Raw genomic sequence first — 16661 nt, 5'->3', positions numbered from 1 at the left:
TTGAGCTGTGCGTTGATAGATCAGTCAGATAATATAACTATAGATATCTAATTGCATTTTCATGATACAAGTACATGTACCTACTTACTAAAAGCACTAAAACTAAGTCTTCAACCCAAATCATGCTAATAATTGATTTCAGTTGGGTTTTTTACAAATTAAAAGTTCTTTGTAATTTTTCACAATTTATTTCCCTTTTTTACAGAAATATATGTTATAAAATGGGTAGGTATTTTTTTAAATACTAGGCGAGACTATTGCACTGAAATATTCAAGTAGATAGCCAATAATAATTTATATAGTTTTAGGGTTTAAATTATCCTATATATATTATTAAGAGTGATATCTATTATAAATATAACTAATACCGGTTGGACTCACGGGAGCCCTGTGAAAACAGACTCCATATGGGTTTGAAACTAGTCGGGCTTACTTTAACTAACCACATTACGTCCAGCCTATATTAGCTATACATATTTATACACAGTTGATTTACTTTTAACTTCATATTTTGCTCATTTATATAACATGTCTACATCAATTCTTTCAGAAACTTTCAATTTAATCGTCACAGTATTAGGAGTTGTTACGTCCGCAACCAGTATCTCCGCTCCATTGTATAAGCCCAATTCTGTGATTTTCTTTTTCAAATTGTCTCTGGTCTTCTCTTCGATGCTCTTTATAGATGCCATGTAGAGAGTTTTATTGCGGCCGTTTATGACTGTAGTGATACCTAGAAAATAATTGATAAAATTTTAGTCAAGATAGACAAGAAAATATATTATTCTTCATTAAGTAGCTGACGAATTGACATCCTCACTTCCATACTAATATTATAAATGCAAAAGTGTGTCTGTCCGCTAACTTTTCAAGGCCCATCTATTTAACTGATTTAGATAGAGATAGTTTCCATCCTGGGGAAAGACATACCCATACTACTCATACGGCTTAGTCTCAGAAAGTCATTTTGTATTCATGTAAACAAGTATTCCAATACGACGCGTACACACCCTTTTTACAAAATAGATCTCGTACCCTTTTTACAAAATAGATCTCAGCTGGGCTTGTCTACAAGTATTAATCAATTTTTAGTCTTTGACTTGCGCAAGCCGCCACATTGTTTTCGATATTATAAAAAAATTGGGAAATTAAAAAATGAGTATATTTTTAAAAATATTTTTTTGTGTCTGGGTTTTCGAGGGGAGTTTGAACCTCCAATCCCCTCTCTGCCTACAGCCTAGCCGTTGCAGTGCCCGCCACTGACCTGGTCTCTTCATCAAATAAGTAGTATCTTCACACAGCTTGTCGTATATGGTTTGTAGAGTGGCGTCGTGTTCGACCTCCATGACTCTGGTGGTGTTGCTGCAAGCCACGCAGTCTGCGCGGCGCTCCGCGTTGAACGTGTATGTGTACACTCCATCCGCCATGTTCAGTACCATGTAGTTATTCATGTTTACGCAGCATGATGATGCAAGTTTGAACACCTGAAATAAAGTAGAATTCTTATATAATAAAAATTTATATTTGTCTATCTATTCATTACCTGTCCTTTATGGTCACACTGATACATTGTTTAGCTATTGTTGGGGCTTCCGTTAAAGTTTCTTGCACAGTAAGATCAACGTACAATTATAGGTAGTGCGCGAGTCGCATTGCATGCTACCAAATTATTGAGAAGTGAGATTGTAGTGAGCTGTGTTGGGACAAGAGAAGGTTGGGTCTTAGAAATGACTACTCTCGACATGTGGATAAATTGCTAATATCAGGATAATAATAATTTGTTTAATTGTAATATCAGAATTTGAGGATAATAGTTAAGAAAGGTTAACCTACTTAGAACTAAGAGATACAACTGAGGGGCCGATTCTCTTATACACAATCTCTTAACTAAACTAAATTAACAGGTCTACATCTAGTGCTATCCTTTTCCGCAAGCAACATTATGAAAGGGATAGCAATATATTTAGACGTGCTATTTTAGTTTAGTTTAGAGATTATGTACAACGGAATTAGCCACTGAATGGGCCTAATCATGTACAAATATTGGTTCTTATTCCTCAAGTAGATTGACTCTGATAAAATCAAACTCATCACAGTAGCTCACCTCAGTAGCACAAGTAGCTGCTATAGCCGCATTAGTGCTAGCGACTGCCGGTATGATATTCTTCAGGACCCCTTGTGTCAGTCTGTATGTGACCGAAGTGATGCCATACTTCATGGCTCTCTCCTGTGCTTTCTCATACACCCAGGCCACGTGTTGAGGGTCGTCACCGTCCAGCGGCGTACCACTGCCCCATGGATTCTCTTTCTCCCATTGTAATACCTTGACATACTCTACACAGTGTTCTGGCAATCTACGTAAAAGAAATTGCCTGTTAGTTTAATTAACCGTCAAGCTACCACTAAGTCTAGGCCATTAGTATGTAAGATCAGGCACAAAAGCCGAATACCGCCCCTATCCATATCCATACTAATATTATAAACTAGCTGATGCCCGCGACTTTGTCCGCGTGGAATAAGGTTTTTTAAAAGTCTCGTGGGAACTCTTTGATTTTCCGGGATAAAAAGTAGCCTATGTCACTCTCCAGGTCTTTATCTATACCCATGTAAAAAATCACGTCAATCCGTTGCACCGTTGCGACGTGATTGAAGGACAAACCAACAAACCAATAAACCAACAAACAAACACACTTTCACATTTATAATAAGAGTACTGATGAGAAAGTGTGTCTGTCTGTCTGTCTGCTAGCTTTTCACGGCTCAACCGTTCAACCGATTTTGATAAAATTTGGTACTGAGTTAGCTTATATCCCCCGGGGAAGGACATAGGCTACTTTTTATTCGGGAAAATTAAAGAGTTCCCACGGGATTTTAAAAAACGTAAATCCACACAGACGAAGTCGCGGGCATCATCTAGTTAAATATATTGCAATATCAAAGAAGCACTAAATCTATGCAGACAAACTCAAGAGAATTTCGCGCGAGATTCTTTACTGGATTGGCGCCCTAATACTGTGAGGAAAACCAAAAATTCCTGTGGCATCATTGTGGCATGATTTCAAACAGATTGAGCCAGTTTGATTGAATATAAGCATTTGAATAGATTGCAAGTTGGTGTCTTTCACAGTTTGTTAGCCATCCAAAACTCTGGCGGAGCTTGCGATTTGTTCAGATTATTACTTACTAGTAAAATTACTGTATATCTACTGATTGTATTGTAAAAATATTAAAAAAGAAAACAACATGTGATGGTTTTAAAAATCTGAGTATAGAAGAAAATGTTCAAATATTACATATGGCTAGCTTATGCTCGCAACTTCGTCCGCGTGGACTACACAAATTGCAAACCCCTATTTCACCCCCTTATGGGTTAAATTTTCAAAAATCCTCTCTTAGAGGATGCCTACATCATAATAGCTATCTACATGCCAAATTTCAGCCCGATCCGACCAGTAGCTTGAGCTGTGCGTTGATAGATCAGTCAGTCAGTCAGTCACCTTTTTCTATTTAGATTTACAAAACCAAAGTTTACCTGGGAGTATTAGCAATGGTGCAAAGAGGGAAGGTTTTCTGAGGAGGATACAAGTCTAGTGTGCATTCAATACAAGCGCTCATGCCCGGCAGAATAACCCGCGCGTTTCCCTTGAACCCCTCTGTGCCACCATCCACTAGCGGTATTACACTGCTTTGATCCAAGCTTCCTGAAAAAAAAATAGATTTGTTAATGGTGATTTGGTAATTAATTCCCACTTGCAAGAGGACAGTTAAACTGACTGACTTTTTATTTACAGTATAATAATCATGCTCTTGACAAAAAGTGACAGCATTACAAAGGGGTTTGAATATTTTAGTATGCAGCCTGGCCCACCTAGGAGTTCAAATGAAAACTTCAGTTTTCATTTTCATTCTATTATTCATTCTATTGTGATGCACTTGAGAAATAGATGTAGGTATCTTTCAAGTCCAGAGTTCGACTCCGAAATGCAAGCTATCTCTACCGAATTTCATCAAAATTAATTAACTGGACAGGCAGTGAAAAGATTTATACATTTATTTTATACAAGTATCCTATACAAGTAAGTCCTTGGTTGCAATCTCACCTGGTGGTAACTGAAGATGTTTTTTTTTTAAAGAATATTAGCCAATTTAATTGCTGACTAATATACTCCTTTCCCCTCCAATTAAGCGTAAAGCTTGTGCTAGGAGTAGATACGACAATAGTGCAACAGGTGGCATTTAAACCAGCAACCTTTGTTTTCAATCTGCTCCTTTAACTGTTGAGCTATCGAGGCTCTATGTTGTCTAAGATGTTAGCAGGCTTACCTGGACTGGAAGGGGTATGGCAGGTTAATTAAAGCCCATACTCCTGGTCAGTTTCTACATGGTATACACAAATAGCCTGACTTTTGTTTTTAAGATTAGTAAGCATAAATGGAGTATAATAATACATTACTATCATCATTATACTGCAGCAGTGACATAAGCATGCCATTCAACCAACGTCTGGCAACGATGGAGTCTAGCCCACAGACTACTATGTGAAACTGCCGGTAGAAGCCTTCATCCAGGTCTTGGATAGAACAGTGATGAGCTACTGCCTCACAGCCAGGGACCCTAAAAATATGAATTTATGAATTATCTCTATAGAGTACCTACTTATAAACAAAGTTACAGCACTTATTTTTCTACATATTCACTAAGCTTCCAAATAGATTATAATGCAGATAATGTAAAAAATGTTTTATTTAAAACACATTCACTAAGTTTAAAATTACCTATATAAGTTCATCACACTAGCTAATTTATTTATTTAACCAAGACGAATAAAACTCCCTCTACATACAAGTTTTATGTTTTACCTCCTATTCACAAACTCCACTGCACATTTTGCTTTGGACAGTCCAATGTCATTCCTCCTGAAAAGGAACTGCCTATTAAGGTTAGACAGTTCTATAGTATCCATGTCCACTACGTGTAATTTCTTGAAACCCATCAGAGCTAAGTCTTTAAGCAGCTCACAGCCCAGCCCGCCAGCCCCAACAATGAGGACTTTGCAACTATTCATTAAAAAATCCAATATCTCTGCCGAAGGTTCGAAATCTGGGTGGCAGAATGGGCCAGACCGTTCTAAGAGTTTCCTTATATTATGCCATCGCCTCTGCTGGTACTCGGGCATAGGAGTCTCGACTTCTGCCATTTCTAAAATTCAATGCCTTTTTGCCGGTCGTTAAACTAGGACTTGTTTCGTTGAAACTTAACCTTATTTTTCTCTGGGACCAGGACGCGCGCCGGACGACTGTTGAGTGCTTAGATATAGATAAAGCAACAAAGCAAGGAAAGGAATATTATAACATCTACTCTATTCTATGCATGATGCATCTGACATGAAGTTGTTGAAGTTTGAACTTTGAAGAAGTTGCACAAAAAAACAAGACTTGAAATCATGTTCAAGGTTGAAATTTTGAAATCATGAACACAGACCAATAATACCTATATCATGAACATGAAGAAATGTCAAAATTAATAAAAATGTCATCCACAGAGTAGGTAGGTACTTTTTACATATGATGTCATCTTAAAACGTTTAAAAATATAGTTTAGTTTAGAAAAAAGCACTATTTGTTTTTAAATAAAATAATATTTTAGATTATTTGTTTCTTTTGAAAAATATTAATTTAAATTATTGATATACATCCTGCAAAATAATTATGTATAAATATATAATTGCTCAAAATATAAAAGTGAGCTAGACTGGCTAGAATAGAATCGTCGTACCTACCTATTCATTTGTTAAAATGGCGTAATGGTGGTGCATTTGTCGTAGCACAAGGATTTTCAAGTTTGCGGTTTTTAAGAATTTCTAGTAAGTCTGAACATTTAAATTGTTGCTTAGTTTTCGGCTATAAATAATAAGCAAGATCGTTATATTTGTGTTGAGCTAAAATTAACGTTATCGTTGAAATTTGAGGGAGAGACTGACAGACTGTGAACATCTTGGTAGGTACCTATCCTCGTGATATAAAACCATGCTTGATCAGGATTTGTTAAGTTCGTCATAATATAAAGCGTTAGGAGGTTCGACTTTTAATATGAACAAATCGCGAGACTTTTCATGGTGATTAGATAACAATACATAGGTCTTTTGAGTTGCCTTGGATGGTCGGTGTTATTCGAAACTGTGCCACTTCGTATCACCGTATCGTGATTCGTGTGTATTACCGTATTCCAACGCAAATCCTAATACGCACCTTAAAAATGTGCAAACTAAAGGAATATTTCGTACTTATACATATTTATAGATACAGATACTTTGTAGTGTCACATAATATTATCTGTCAATCTGTGTGTAATTAATTTGTGTGGGTGTGAGGCAATCAATCGTAGTTTTGTAACAATTTAATGGTTTGTAGATGTCAAAAATGGCTGGTAATAAAATAAACACAAAAAAGAAAGATGAAAAGAGCAAATCAAGTAGAAATACTGATTCAGCCATGGAAGAATCTGAGGATGTTGACTTTTCCTTACTAAGGAAACCTATACTAACTAGTATAACTGGATTTGCACAGGCAAGAAAGATTTTTGATCTGGCTACTGAAGAAGTAAGTGATACAAATTAACAAGCTTTTAAGATTTTAATAGGAACCTACTTAATCATATACCTACCTACCTACCTAAGTGCCTACCTATTCTTTTACTGTGAACTTTGTAAGGTTTTTCTTATCTTACGTTTTTTAATGCATGTTTAGGTAGGTACAGGTGAATTTAAATTACTTACTATTAATTTATTGTGTAAACTGAAATAATTGCTATTTTGTTAGGTATCTACCTACCTACATGTATGACTGATTTTAAACATAGGTAGGTAGGTATACATTTTAGGGCAATTAAATTACCTGTTTTATTTTAAAATAAAATTATGTTATTTGAACATTAATTTCCTTACTTTAGTAGGTGCAACCTATTTTCATCAATTTAATAATGAATTTTTAGTTTCATCAAAATGGGCTTAGCATTTTTCAAAAAATTATATTTACCTTTCTTGATAAATTAAATAGTTTTTGTGCTACATTTTAAATACCATACCAATTTTCAGCTCAAAGGTTTGCTGAGTGATGAATGTGACTTGCTGTATGAATGTAAGGTGTGCCGTAATATGTTTAGAAGTTTGGCCAACTTCTTATCTCACAAAAGGGTTTACTGTAAAGAGAAGTTCAATTCCTCAGTGCACGGACATTTTGTGAAAGAAACCTCTGTTGTGAGTATTGATTTTTACATGTTTCATCTTATAGGTTAATTTTTAAGATAACTTAAGTCAGAGATGGGTTAAATTTATATGGTTTGCTTTAGGTGTTAAAGATATTAATCCGAAATAGTAGTAGAGTGTGAGTTATAATATACCTACTTTATGAACTTTAGTAATTGAAATCTAGATTTCTATGCCTAACCATCAATTTAGCTGTTCATATGCTTTATCCGTTCCTGCCCATAGTGAACACAATCTTGAAGAAATGACACAGCTACTTTGCAACATTAGTTTGCAATGAATAGTATCATCATGATCAACCCATAGCTGGCTCACTACTGACAGGTCTCCTCTCAGAATGAGAAGGGCTTAGGCCATAGTCCACCACGCTGGCCAAGTGCGGATTGGCAAAGATGGTAATTAATTAGGTTAGCTGGCTTCCATCTTAGACTGCCTTATCACTTACCACCACGTGAGATTGCAGTCAAGGGCTAAATTGTATCTGAATTTAAAAAAGTGTCCTTAGTAAGTCATGTTTTAGTTATTATAATTTGAGAAATTAAAATATTAGTCTTTTAAGTGAGCAAATATTTTGATTTTGATAATTATTTCTCTTAATTACTTAAGTAGGTATTTTAGATTTGAAAAAGTGATTTGGGTCAATACTTACGATGATATTGGTGCTTTATTGATTATATTTGACTACCTGATGTCTGCGACTTGGGAATCCCATGGGAACTCAAGATATAAAGTAACCTATGTCACTCTTTAGGTTTTTAACTATATCCATACAATAAATCATGACAATCTGTTGCTCCGTTGCAAATGATTGAAGGACAAACCACTACAGCCACAAACTGATACAGTTTCGCTTTTAGAATAGGGGTAGCGAAAAATGATAATAAATATGTAGGTATCAAGTGAAGCGTGACGCTCGAGAAAAGGGATCTGTGTAACGCCATGCCTACCTGCTACCTAGGGCTATCTGCGTCAAATATACTAACACTAGCTGATGCCCGCGACTTAGTCCGCGTGGATTTAGGTTTTTAAATCCCATGGGGACTCTTTGATTTTCCGGGATAAAATGTCAAGTCAAAGTCAAATGATTTATTCAAAATAGGTAATAAATTACGCTTATTGATGGTCTGGTATGGTGTTAGATTTGTAAGATATAGTTGTGATAATTATAACGCAAACTTAAAACTAAAGCTACGAGGGTTCCAAACGCGCCCAGGTCTGAGAAGAGCCCACAACAAACTCAGTGTCATTCTCCAGGTCTTATATATAATTATATACTCTTGAACTATATCCGTGCATTAATCACGTCGATCCGTTGTGACGTGATTGAAGGACAAACCAACAAACAAACACACTTTCGCATTTATTATATGGGTAGTGATTTGACGCCTGCCAGTTACATCGAGAACAGAGACTGCTCTCTAGAAACAGAGTTTGTTAGATGTACCCTAACTGTCGTGAACTGTGGCGATAGGTACCTACTATCACGGCCATAGTTTGTATCGAATTTTGTCACACGAGATGGCGCCTCAGCTTCGCAACAAGGCCGGAAGCTTAAATCATCCTACTAATCCTACTAATATTATAAATGTGAAAGTGTGGATGTTTGGATGTTTGTTACTCAATCACGCAAAACTACTGGACGGATTTGGCTGAAATTTGGAATGGAGATAGATTATACCCCGAATTAACACATAGGCTACTTTTGATCCCGAAAAATCAAAGAGTTCCCGCGGGATTTTGAAAAACGTAAATCCACGCGGACGAAGTCGCGGGCATCAGCTAGTACTTTAAATAAATCGTTACAGTTCAAGGAAGTATTAAAAATCAAAAAACTAGAAGAGAGTTATCAAGAGTCATTGCGTGAACAAATTGATGTAGAAGACGAGGATGATTCACGTATACCTATCATGAAAGACCTAACCTCCATCATAGAGAAGATCACTAAGAACAAGGGAGTGCAGCAGAATGAGCTTGAGAACAATCAGTTGATGTTCCAGAAGATTCCGAAGAGTTCGGTTGCTGTATTCCAGAATGTTGAGGGTGATGATACTAGTAGTGACACTATGAAAGCACAGGTAAGAAATGTTTTAAGACAAATGAATTTAAGCTTATTTCGTGGTTTAACGACATATCAATTGTAGATAACGGGTAGGTATAGTACGCGACAGGTCGAGATGGCAAAATATGACACATGTCGTCTGAATGGTCCTTTAAAGAAGCCCGTATCTTGACTATGAATTCCAGTGTAAGAACTACCAAAAAAAAGGAAAGAAGAGCCTTTGTTTCAAAAAAATATATTTATTTTATACTTATTTTTTTCAGGTGGAAGAACTAAATGATATTTTGTCTCAAGAAAATGCAGTGCTGCAAAGCGATGGATCGTTCAAAGTGCAGAGTAGTGACACAGTGAGCAGTGACAAGCACAAGGCAACTGAAGGGAACAGAGACATTGACAAGGCAACTGACAGTGCGACACTCAACACTGATAACGTCATACAAATCAGCGACGACGACGATAATGAGGAGTCTGATATACTGAAATGCAAAATCTGTACGTATACCTACACTAGCTTATGCTCGCGACTTCGTCCGCGTGGACTACATAACTTTCAAGAGCCTCAATAGCTCAACTGGTAAAGGAGTGGAAACCGAAAGGTCGACGGTTCAAACCCCGCCCGTTGCACTATTGTCGTACCTACTCCTAGCACAAGCTTCACGCTTAGTTGGAGAGGAAAAAGGGGAATATTAGTCATTTAACATGGCTAATGATCTTTTAAAAAAAAAAAAAAAAAATCCCCATTTCACCTAGTAAAAACTCTTTGATTTTTCCGGCGTAAAAAGTAGCCTATGTCATTCTCCAGGTCTTTATCTATACCCACGCAAAAAATCACGTCAATCCGTTGCACTGTTGCGACGTGATTGAAGGACAAACCAACAAACAAACTCACTTTCGCATTTATAATAAGGGTACCTACTAGAGTTTTTGTTACGTAAGAAACCATTATCTTAGAAACAGATAAACCAGTGTATAGAGATATTTTACATCATACATGATTGCCTATTCTTTCACAGGTGACCTACAGTTCTCGACTCAGAAGACGTTAAAGTTCCACATAAAGTACAAACACTTGGAGAACCGTTTGGTGTACCCTTGCCCGGACTGCTTGGAAACATTCTCGACTTCTTGGAGTGTCTATCGTCATCTCTTCAAAGTCCATAGGTAAAGTTCCACATAAAGTACAAACACTTGGAGAACCGTTTGGTGTACCCCTGCCCGGACTGCTTGGAAACATTCTCGACATCTTGGAGTGTCTATCGTCATCTCTTCAAAGTCCATAGGTAAAGTTCCACATAAAGTACAAACACTTGGAGAACCGTTTGGTGTACCCTTGCCCGGACTGCTTGGAAACATTCTCGACATCTTGGAGTGTCTATCGTCATCTCTTCAAAGTCCATAGGTAAAGTCTTGTTAAGATAATCCTATCACAACGTAAAAGCTTATTTGAATGACAATAAGCTTAGGAATGATTTGCTCTAATGTGAAAGAAAGCTTCTTTAGCTAACCCTCGTTGCGCGAACCTGACTTGCACTTGGCCGGTTTTTTCTTTCTGAGGTACAGAACCCTAAACAATACAGGATAGGCTTAAATACAAAGGAGGACCTTATCACTATAATAATAACATTGTTGTTCTATAGTAGGATAACTTATATAAGTAGGTTCATACTAAAATCCAGCTTATCAAGAGTTTCTAAAATATCTAAGCAGAATGCTTATTTTTTCTGTCTTGGATACTTTGGTATCCACAGCATAATAATTCTAATAGTTCGAAGTGATATTCTGCATAGTAGATTGTAAAAGAATGCTGTGTTAGCTCACTTGTGCATGTCTTGTATAGTTGGTTCTCCGTTGAGATTGGCTGCTGTGATTGACATTTGGTCATGAGAACAATTATTTGTTTATAGAAAAACTGCAGCTCAGATCCGCAGGCTGCGCGAGTCGATACAAGCGAAGGCGTTCCGCATGAACAACCCGCCCGCCTTCTACGAGAAGAGGAAGACGGCGCCCAAAGCCGCGCCCGCGCCCCCTCTTACTGAGGAAGAGAGGCTCTATAAGGAGAATCAGGTAACCCTGTAGCTCAGATCCGCAGGCTGCGGGAGTCGATCCAGGCTCGTTCCGCATGAACAACCCGCCCGCCTTCTACGAGAAGAGGAAGACGGCGCCCAAAGCCGCGCCCGCGCCCCCTCTTACTGAGGAAGAGAGGCTCTATAAGGAGAATCAGGTAACCCTGTAGCTCAGATCCGCAGGCTGCGGGAGTCGATCCAGGCTCGTTCCGCATGAACAACCCGCCCGCCTTCTACGAGAAGAGGAAGACGGCGCCCAAAGCCGCGCCCGCGCCCCCTCTCACTGAGGAAGAGAGGCTCTATAAGGAGAATCAGGTAACCCTGTCGCTCAGATCGGCAGGCTGCGGGAGTCGATCCAGGCTCGTTCCGCATGAACAACCCGTCCGCCTATGAGAAGAAGAAGCGCCCCATCTCACCGAGGAATATAATCTGGTCCATCTGTGTTTGCGTAGCGTAGGTACGTTCCAGCTTACACTATGTCAATCTTCTGTGTAGTTACCTAGTCTCCGTTGATATTAGCTGCCGTGGCTGAAATTCGGTCAGAAAGAACATTATTAAGAATATCTTTATATGTAAAAGAAGAAATTGATTAACTGAAATGAAATTGGGATTTTATGTGTACATTTTACCTGTTTTCTAGACCCCCCACTAGGATTTTCAGAAATACCATCTAGCTAATTATAAAAAAGGCATTCCGAACCAGTGGTAGGATGCATTTGACGATTCAAAAGTACTTGGGACCATTCAGGCGACATGCGTCATATTCAACCGTTATGCAATGCATTAAGGTTGAATATGACTATTATGAAAGAAGCCCCTATTTTGACTATGGATTCATGTGTTAACACCCCATCCGCGGGAAAAAGTTATAGTATAGCGCTCTCTCTGTTACGTAATGCCATACAAATGATAGAGCCAAAAATCTCAGTGGACGTTAACCATTTTGAGACACCAACCAATCACAAACATGTTTTTAATTAATAAACATTCGCAATTCAATTCGAAAATGTTTTCAAAATATTTTTAATTCGAAAATCGAATTTCATTTCGAAATTCAATTAAAAAACATACTAGTTTCATTTGTCAGTGGTTGACGACTCAAAATGGTTAACGCCCACTGAGATTTTTGGCTCTATCATTTGTATGGGATTATGTAACAGAGAGAGCGCTATACTAATTTCTTTCCACGGATAGGGTATAGTGTGGATCACTGAGTTCGCGAATTACCTCGCAGATCAAGATAGTAATGAATGGGTGTTTACGTGATTCGTGATGTGTGGTCGGTGGGTGACAGGCGTGGCTGGAGGAGCTGGACGGCGAGGGCGAAGGCCGGCGCTGCGGCGGCTGCGGCCGCACCTTCGAGCGCCGCGCCGCGCTGGCCGCGCACGCCCACACGTGCGCGCGCCGCCACCGCCGCCGCATCCAGATTCAGATCCGCAAGGACTACAACAAGGAGCCCAACAACCCCTACCTCAGCGCCCACATGCCTACAGGTGACTGCTCTTGATGAGAACTGCCGATAGATAGCGCTAGAAGTATTCATGAACGCTAAAATATTGTAAAATTGTTTTTCGATACTCCTCAACAATTATGGCATGTTTGCACTTTCAATTAGTCCTTAGACTTATTAGTCTGGTTCCACTGACTTTATCGTATTTTATTAGTTTCCAAAAACTAAATTCGATATAGACTTTCTGCACGACAACAGTCAGAATCCCTATCAAAAACTATGTGAAATAAAAGTCGGTAGTGCAATACAGTCAAATCCTAGCTATAGATTTCATAGTATCGACTTTACATATCTATTCCAAATCACATATCAATTTGAAACTATCAATTATCTTGCAGATACTAAGTCGAATACTGAAGACGTACAAATGGCGGAAAAAGTACAAGAAGACAAGGATGTGAAGGAAGATAATGATAAAGATGACGAAGAACCCCCAGAAGCAGAACTGCCCGCTCCGGATGACAAACAACAAACCGTTGAAATGGACACAGATGAGCCTGTCATACAAAACAAGCCCAAAATCTACGACACCTCAATGATCAACAAACTTCCGTTCGCTCAGCAGATAGAAAAGAACAACTTGAATGCCTTTAGGCAAAAAATCCAATCGGATGTCGATTTATTCAAGCTTCTATGTAAAAAATGCAATCTCAAACACGACAAATTTAGCGACTTTTTAGACCACATGTCCGGCCATTACAAATGGGTCCGTTACGCGTGTAAGCTCTGCAACTTCAAACATTTTAGTTTCGACAAACTGCCGGAACATGTTAAAGTTGTTCACAAACTCAAAGGCAACACTGAGTTCTACTATAGCACTGTGAAAGCTATCGATGGAACGGAAGCTTTGGAATTATCGGAATCTGTCGATGAGCCGAATGAAGCGAACGAGACTAGTCCAAACTCGCGGCGACCGAGCAGATGCTCCAGCGACTCCAGCCGCTTGTCCGACGACAGCAGCAGCAGCAGCACGAGGCCGGAAACGGGCTCCAGGAAACGGAAGAGCAACATTTACAGAAGTAATGCAAAGAAGAAAAGGGAGGCTTTAGTTACAGGTAGGTGCATTAGAGATGGTATTTAGATTATAACGGCATTTTGAATTATTGAAAAGAGTTCTGCATTTTATTTTAAATATACTCTTCTCATGTTATAAGTTACTAGGTGATGCCCGCTACTTCGTCTCCGTAAGTTTCGGTTACTATAAATCCCGTGGGAACTCTTGATTTTCCAGGATAAAAAGTAGTGTCTTTCCCCGGGATGCAACCTATCTTTGAACAAAATTTCGTCAAAATTGGTTGTACGGGTGGGCCACGGAAAGGTAGCAGACTTTCGCATAATGGTTTTAAGTATGGATAATGTATAGGTTATAAAAGAGTAAATATTGTAAAATATGTTAAAGTTAAAATTCTTTTCTCATACTATTTTTATTTTTCAGATGACAACAACCAGAAAGAAGATGATAATATTTTACTTGGAGAAAATGATACGAATCTTAATAGTAAAATATTTGAAGAAAATTCTTCAGATTTAGATGATGTTGAAGAAAAAAGTTCTAAGCGTCAAAACATTGAAACCACTTCCTCGGTAGCGTCCCGGAGACCTGTCCGTAAAAGAACTACGCCCAAAAACGCAGACTTTGAATATGATTTATCTAATTTGTTAAAAATGGAAGCACAGGGTTATAGAGATTCACAATCTACGAATGCAAACAGTACTAAAGTGATTCAAACTAAAAAGAAAGCACAGCAGGAACTACTGAACAATTACGATATTATCAATAAAGACTGCTGTGGTGCAATGACAACATTATCTAGAAAGTCGGTAGAAAACGCTCAAGGCCACATGAAAACTGCCAGTTTTCCAGTATTCAAAACGTCAAAGGAGTCGCGAATATCAAGTATTTTCGCGAGACCGATGATACCCAGAATTGCGAGAACAGACAAAATTTCACCTAAGAAAGTTGAAACTGAAGAAATTAAAAATACTTCTAATCTCGGAAAAATTTATGAGCCTTCTTCCAGCTTGACACGTAATCTTACAGATCTAACTCTTAATAATAACCCAGAAAGTGAACCTGAACCAGAGAAATGTGAAACTTCCACACAACCAATTACAAATGTAATTGAAAAGCCCAAAGACAATAATAAAGTTAAAACAGATGATACAATTTTAAATGATTTTAGTAAATCAGTTTCGATTTCAGAGGATGAAAAAAAGTTAAGACAAAGTTTAGATGATGAAAAAAAGTTAAAGTTGAAAAATGATGAAACTAACACAAGGTTGGTAACGGAGACGGAAAAAGTGAGTGAAAAGCTTTTATCGCTCTCTAAACCAGAATCTAATTCAGACACCACTAAACCAAATATATGCAAAGTTCCTATAAAATTAGGCCGACAGAGCTTAGAAGTTATGAAGAATCCCATAATAAAGAGAAATATAACTAATTTTACTAAAGCTGGTATGAAAACTAAAATACTAGTAATCAAGCCTATTAACAGAAATGCAGATGGTATCCAAAATTTAAATGCACCTCTCAAGTTTCAAACTATTAAATTAAAAGATCCAAGCAAAAGTAGTGCCAAGGATCAAAAAAAAAAGTCAGATCAAATTGTAGTTGTTAAGGTACCTCAAGTTGATCGCGGACTAACTAGGCCAGTATCGACCAGTATTGTAAATGATAGAATATTGCCGGCGACAACTGATTCACCATCTATAGCAGAAAATGAAAAATCCGGAAAGGTTGTTACAGAGCAAACACCTATTTGTGATGAAAATATACTTAATAACAACGAAAAAACACTTGACAGCGATAAAAAAGCAATTGACGATAGTGAAACAACACCTAAAAGTGATGAGAAAACACTTAACAGTGATGAAAAACCTTTAGAAAGTATAGGTGATAACATAATAGAAAATGGTACTGAACAAAAACTTGCTCAGAAGGATCAAATGAACTCTGAATCTGATCATGTTACTAGTGAAACTATTAATGAAATCAATGAAGTGTTAGTGGAGACAAATAAAATTGTTAGCCAAGACAGCTAAAAGAGCTTTTGCAAAGTAACCATATTTCTTTGCCATAATTATAAAGATATTTTAAGTTTCTTTTTGTACAGTTGTTAACATTTCTTTAGAAATTAAAATTTAATATACCTAAAGTGTTATCATTTTTTCAATCTAAAATTACTTAAAGTTGTCACCACAATTTTCTGTTTGAGATTAAATCACTACCCCTATTATAAATTCGAAAGTGTGTGTTTGTTGGTTTTGAGTGACTAACCCCCGTACTCAGAGTCGCTAATCATTACTTAAGATCAGTGGCGGATTTTCAGTCTTGGCCGCCCTAGGCCCCAGGATTTCGTAAGTACCAGCCGCCCCTTTCTCAACACCCATTAATCATGGTCGTAGCCATGAGTTGAGAGGGGGGGGGGGATTAAAAATTTACCTTTTGATTTGTCAGTAAAATACAATCCAATGACAAATAGGAGCTCGAGCGCAGCAGGCGCAATTTTTTTTGTTACTAAAAAAAAGTGATTTTTGTCATGATTGGCCGCCTCTAATATCTAGCCGCCCTAGGCCCGGGCCTACTGGGCCTTAGGGCAAATCCGCCACTGCTTAAGATTCAGTTAAATCGAGACAGATTTATGTGAGAGATATAGCTGTCTCGTTTTAACTAAACTTAAGTAACGATTAAGCGTCTCTGAGTGCGGCAGATAGGCTACTTTTTATCCCAGAAAATCAAAGAGTTCCCAAGGGATTTTTAAA

At 37.9% G+C, this 16661-nt stretch overlaps 2 protein-coding genes and 1 long non-coding RNA gene across 3 annotated transcripts in view; 2 read left to right on the top strand and 1 right to left on the bottom strand.

The window, feature by feature from the left end:
- LOC138403101 (uncharacterized) overlaps nt 1–16661 on the top strand; it is a 110415-nt gene that overhangs the window by 15975 nt on the left and 77779 nt on the right. The window lies entirely within an intron of this gene.
- Nucleotides 184–5494, bottom strand: Uba3 (Ubiquitin-like activating enzyme 3). Its single transcript, XM_034973787.2, has 6 exons — nt 4860–5494; nt 4454–4614; nt 3533–3701; nt 2105–2354; nt 1265–1484; nt 184–733 (listed from the first exon to the last, which is right to left on the bottom strand). Exons 1-6 carry the CDS (start codon nt 5195–5197, stop codon nt 516–518), a joined length of 1356 nt encoding a protein of 451 aa, XP_034829678.1. The 5' UTR covers nt 5198–5494; the 3' UTR covers nt 184–515.
- LOC117987214 (myb-like protein X) lies at nt 5754–16054 on the top strand. The gene is made up of 10 exons (XM_069502251.1): nt 5754–5863; nt 6411–6599; nt 7094–7255; nt 9070–9339; nt 9587–9815; nt 10337–10484; nt 11228–11387; nt 12681–12879; nt 13235–13951; nt 14332–16054. Exons 2-10 carry the CDS (start codon nt 6411–6413, stop codon nt 15939–15941), a joined length of 3684 nt encoding a protein of 1227 aa, XP_069358352.1. The 5' UTR covers nt 5754–5863; the 3' UTR covers nt 15942–16054.

Source organism: Maniola hyperantus, chromosome 12 (genome assembly GCF_902806685.2).
Source record: "Maniola hyperantus chromosome 12, iAphHyp1.2, whole genome shotgun sequence".
Taxonomy (NCBI): domain Eukaryota; kingdom Metazoa; phylum Arthropoda; class Insecta; order Lepidoptera; family Nymphalidae; genus Maniola; species Maniola hyperantus.
Note: the sequence above shows the minus strand (reverse complement) of the source record. Positions and strands in the feature narration are given on the sequence as shown.

Coding starts and splice junctions, on each gene's coding strand:
- Uba3 (XM_034973787.2), bottom strand. CDS start 5,197: ATGGCAGAAGTCGAGACTCCTATGCCCGAGTACCAGCAGAGGCGATGG. Junction 4,615..4,859: donor GTGGAGTTTGTGAATAGGAG/GTAAAACATAAA, acceptor TCATATTTTTAG/GGTCCCTGGCTGTGAGGCAG. Junction 734..1,264: donor TTATTTGATGAAGAGACCAG/GTCAGTGGCGGG, acceptor ATTATTTTCTAG/GTATCACTACAGTCATAAAC.
- LOC117987214 (XM_069502251.1), top strand. CDS start 6,411: ATGTCAAAAATGGCTGGTAATAAAATAAACACAAAAAAGAAAGATGAA. Junction 7,256..9,069: donor TTGTGAAAGAAACCTCTGTT/GTGAGTATTGAT, acceptor AAATCGTTACAG/TTCAAGGAAGTATTAAAAAT. Junction 12,880..13,234: donor CAGCGCCCACATGCCTACAG/GTGACTGCTCTT, acceptor ATTATCTTGCAG/ATACTAAGTCGAATACTGAA.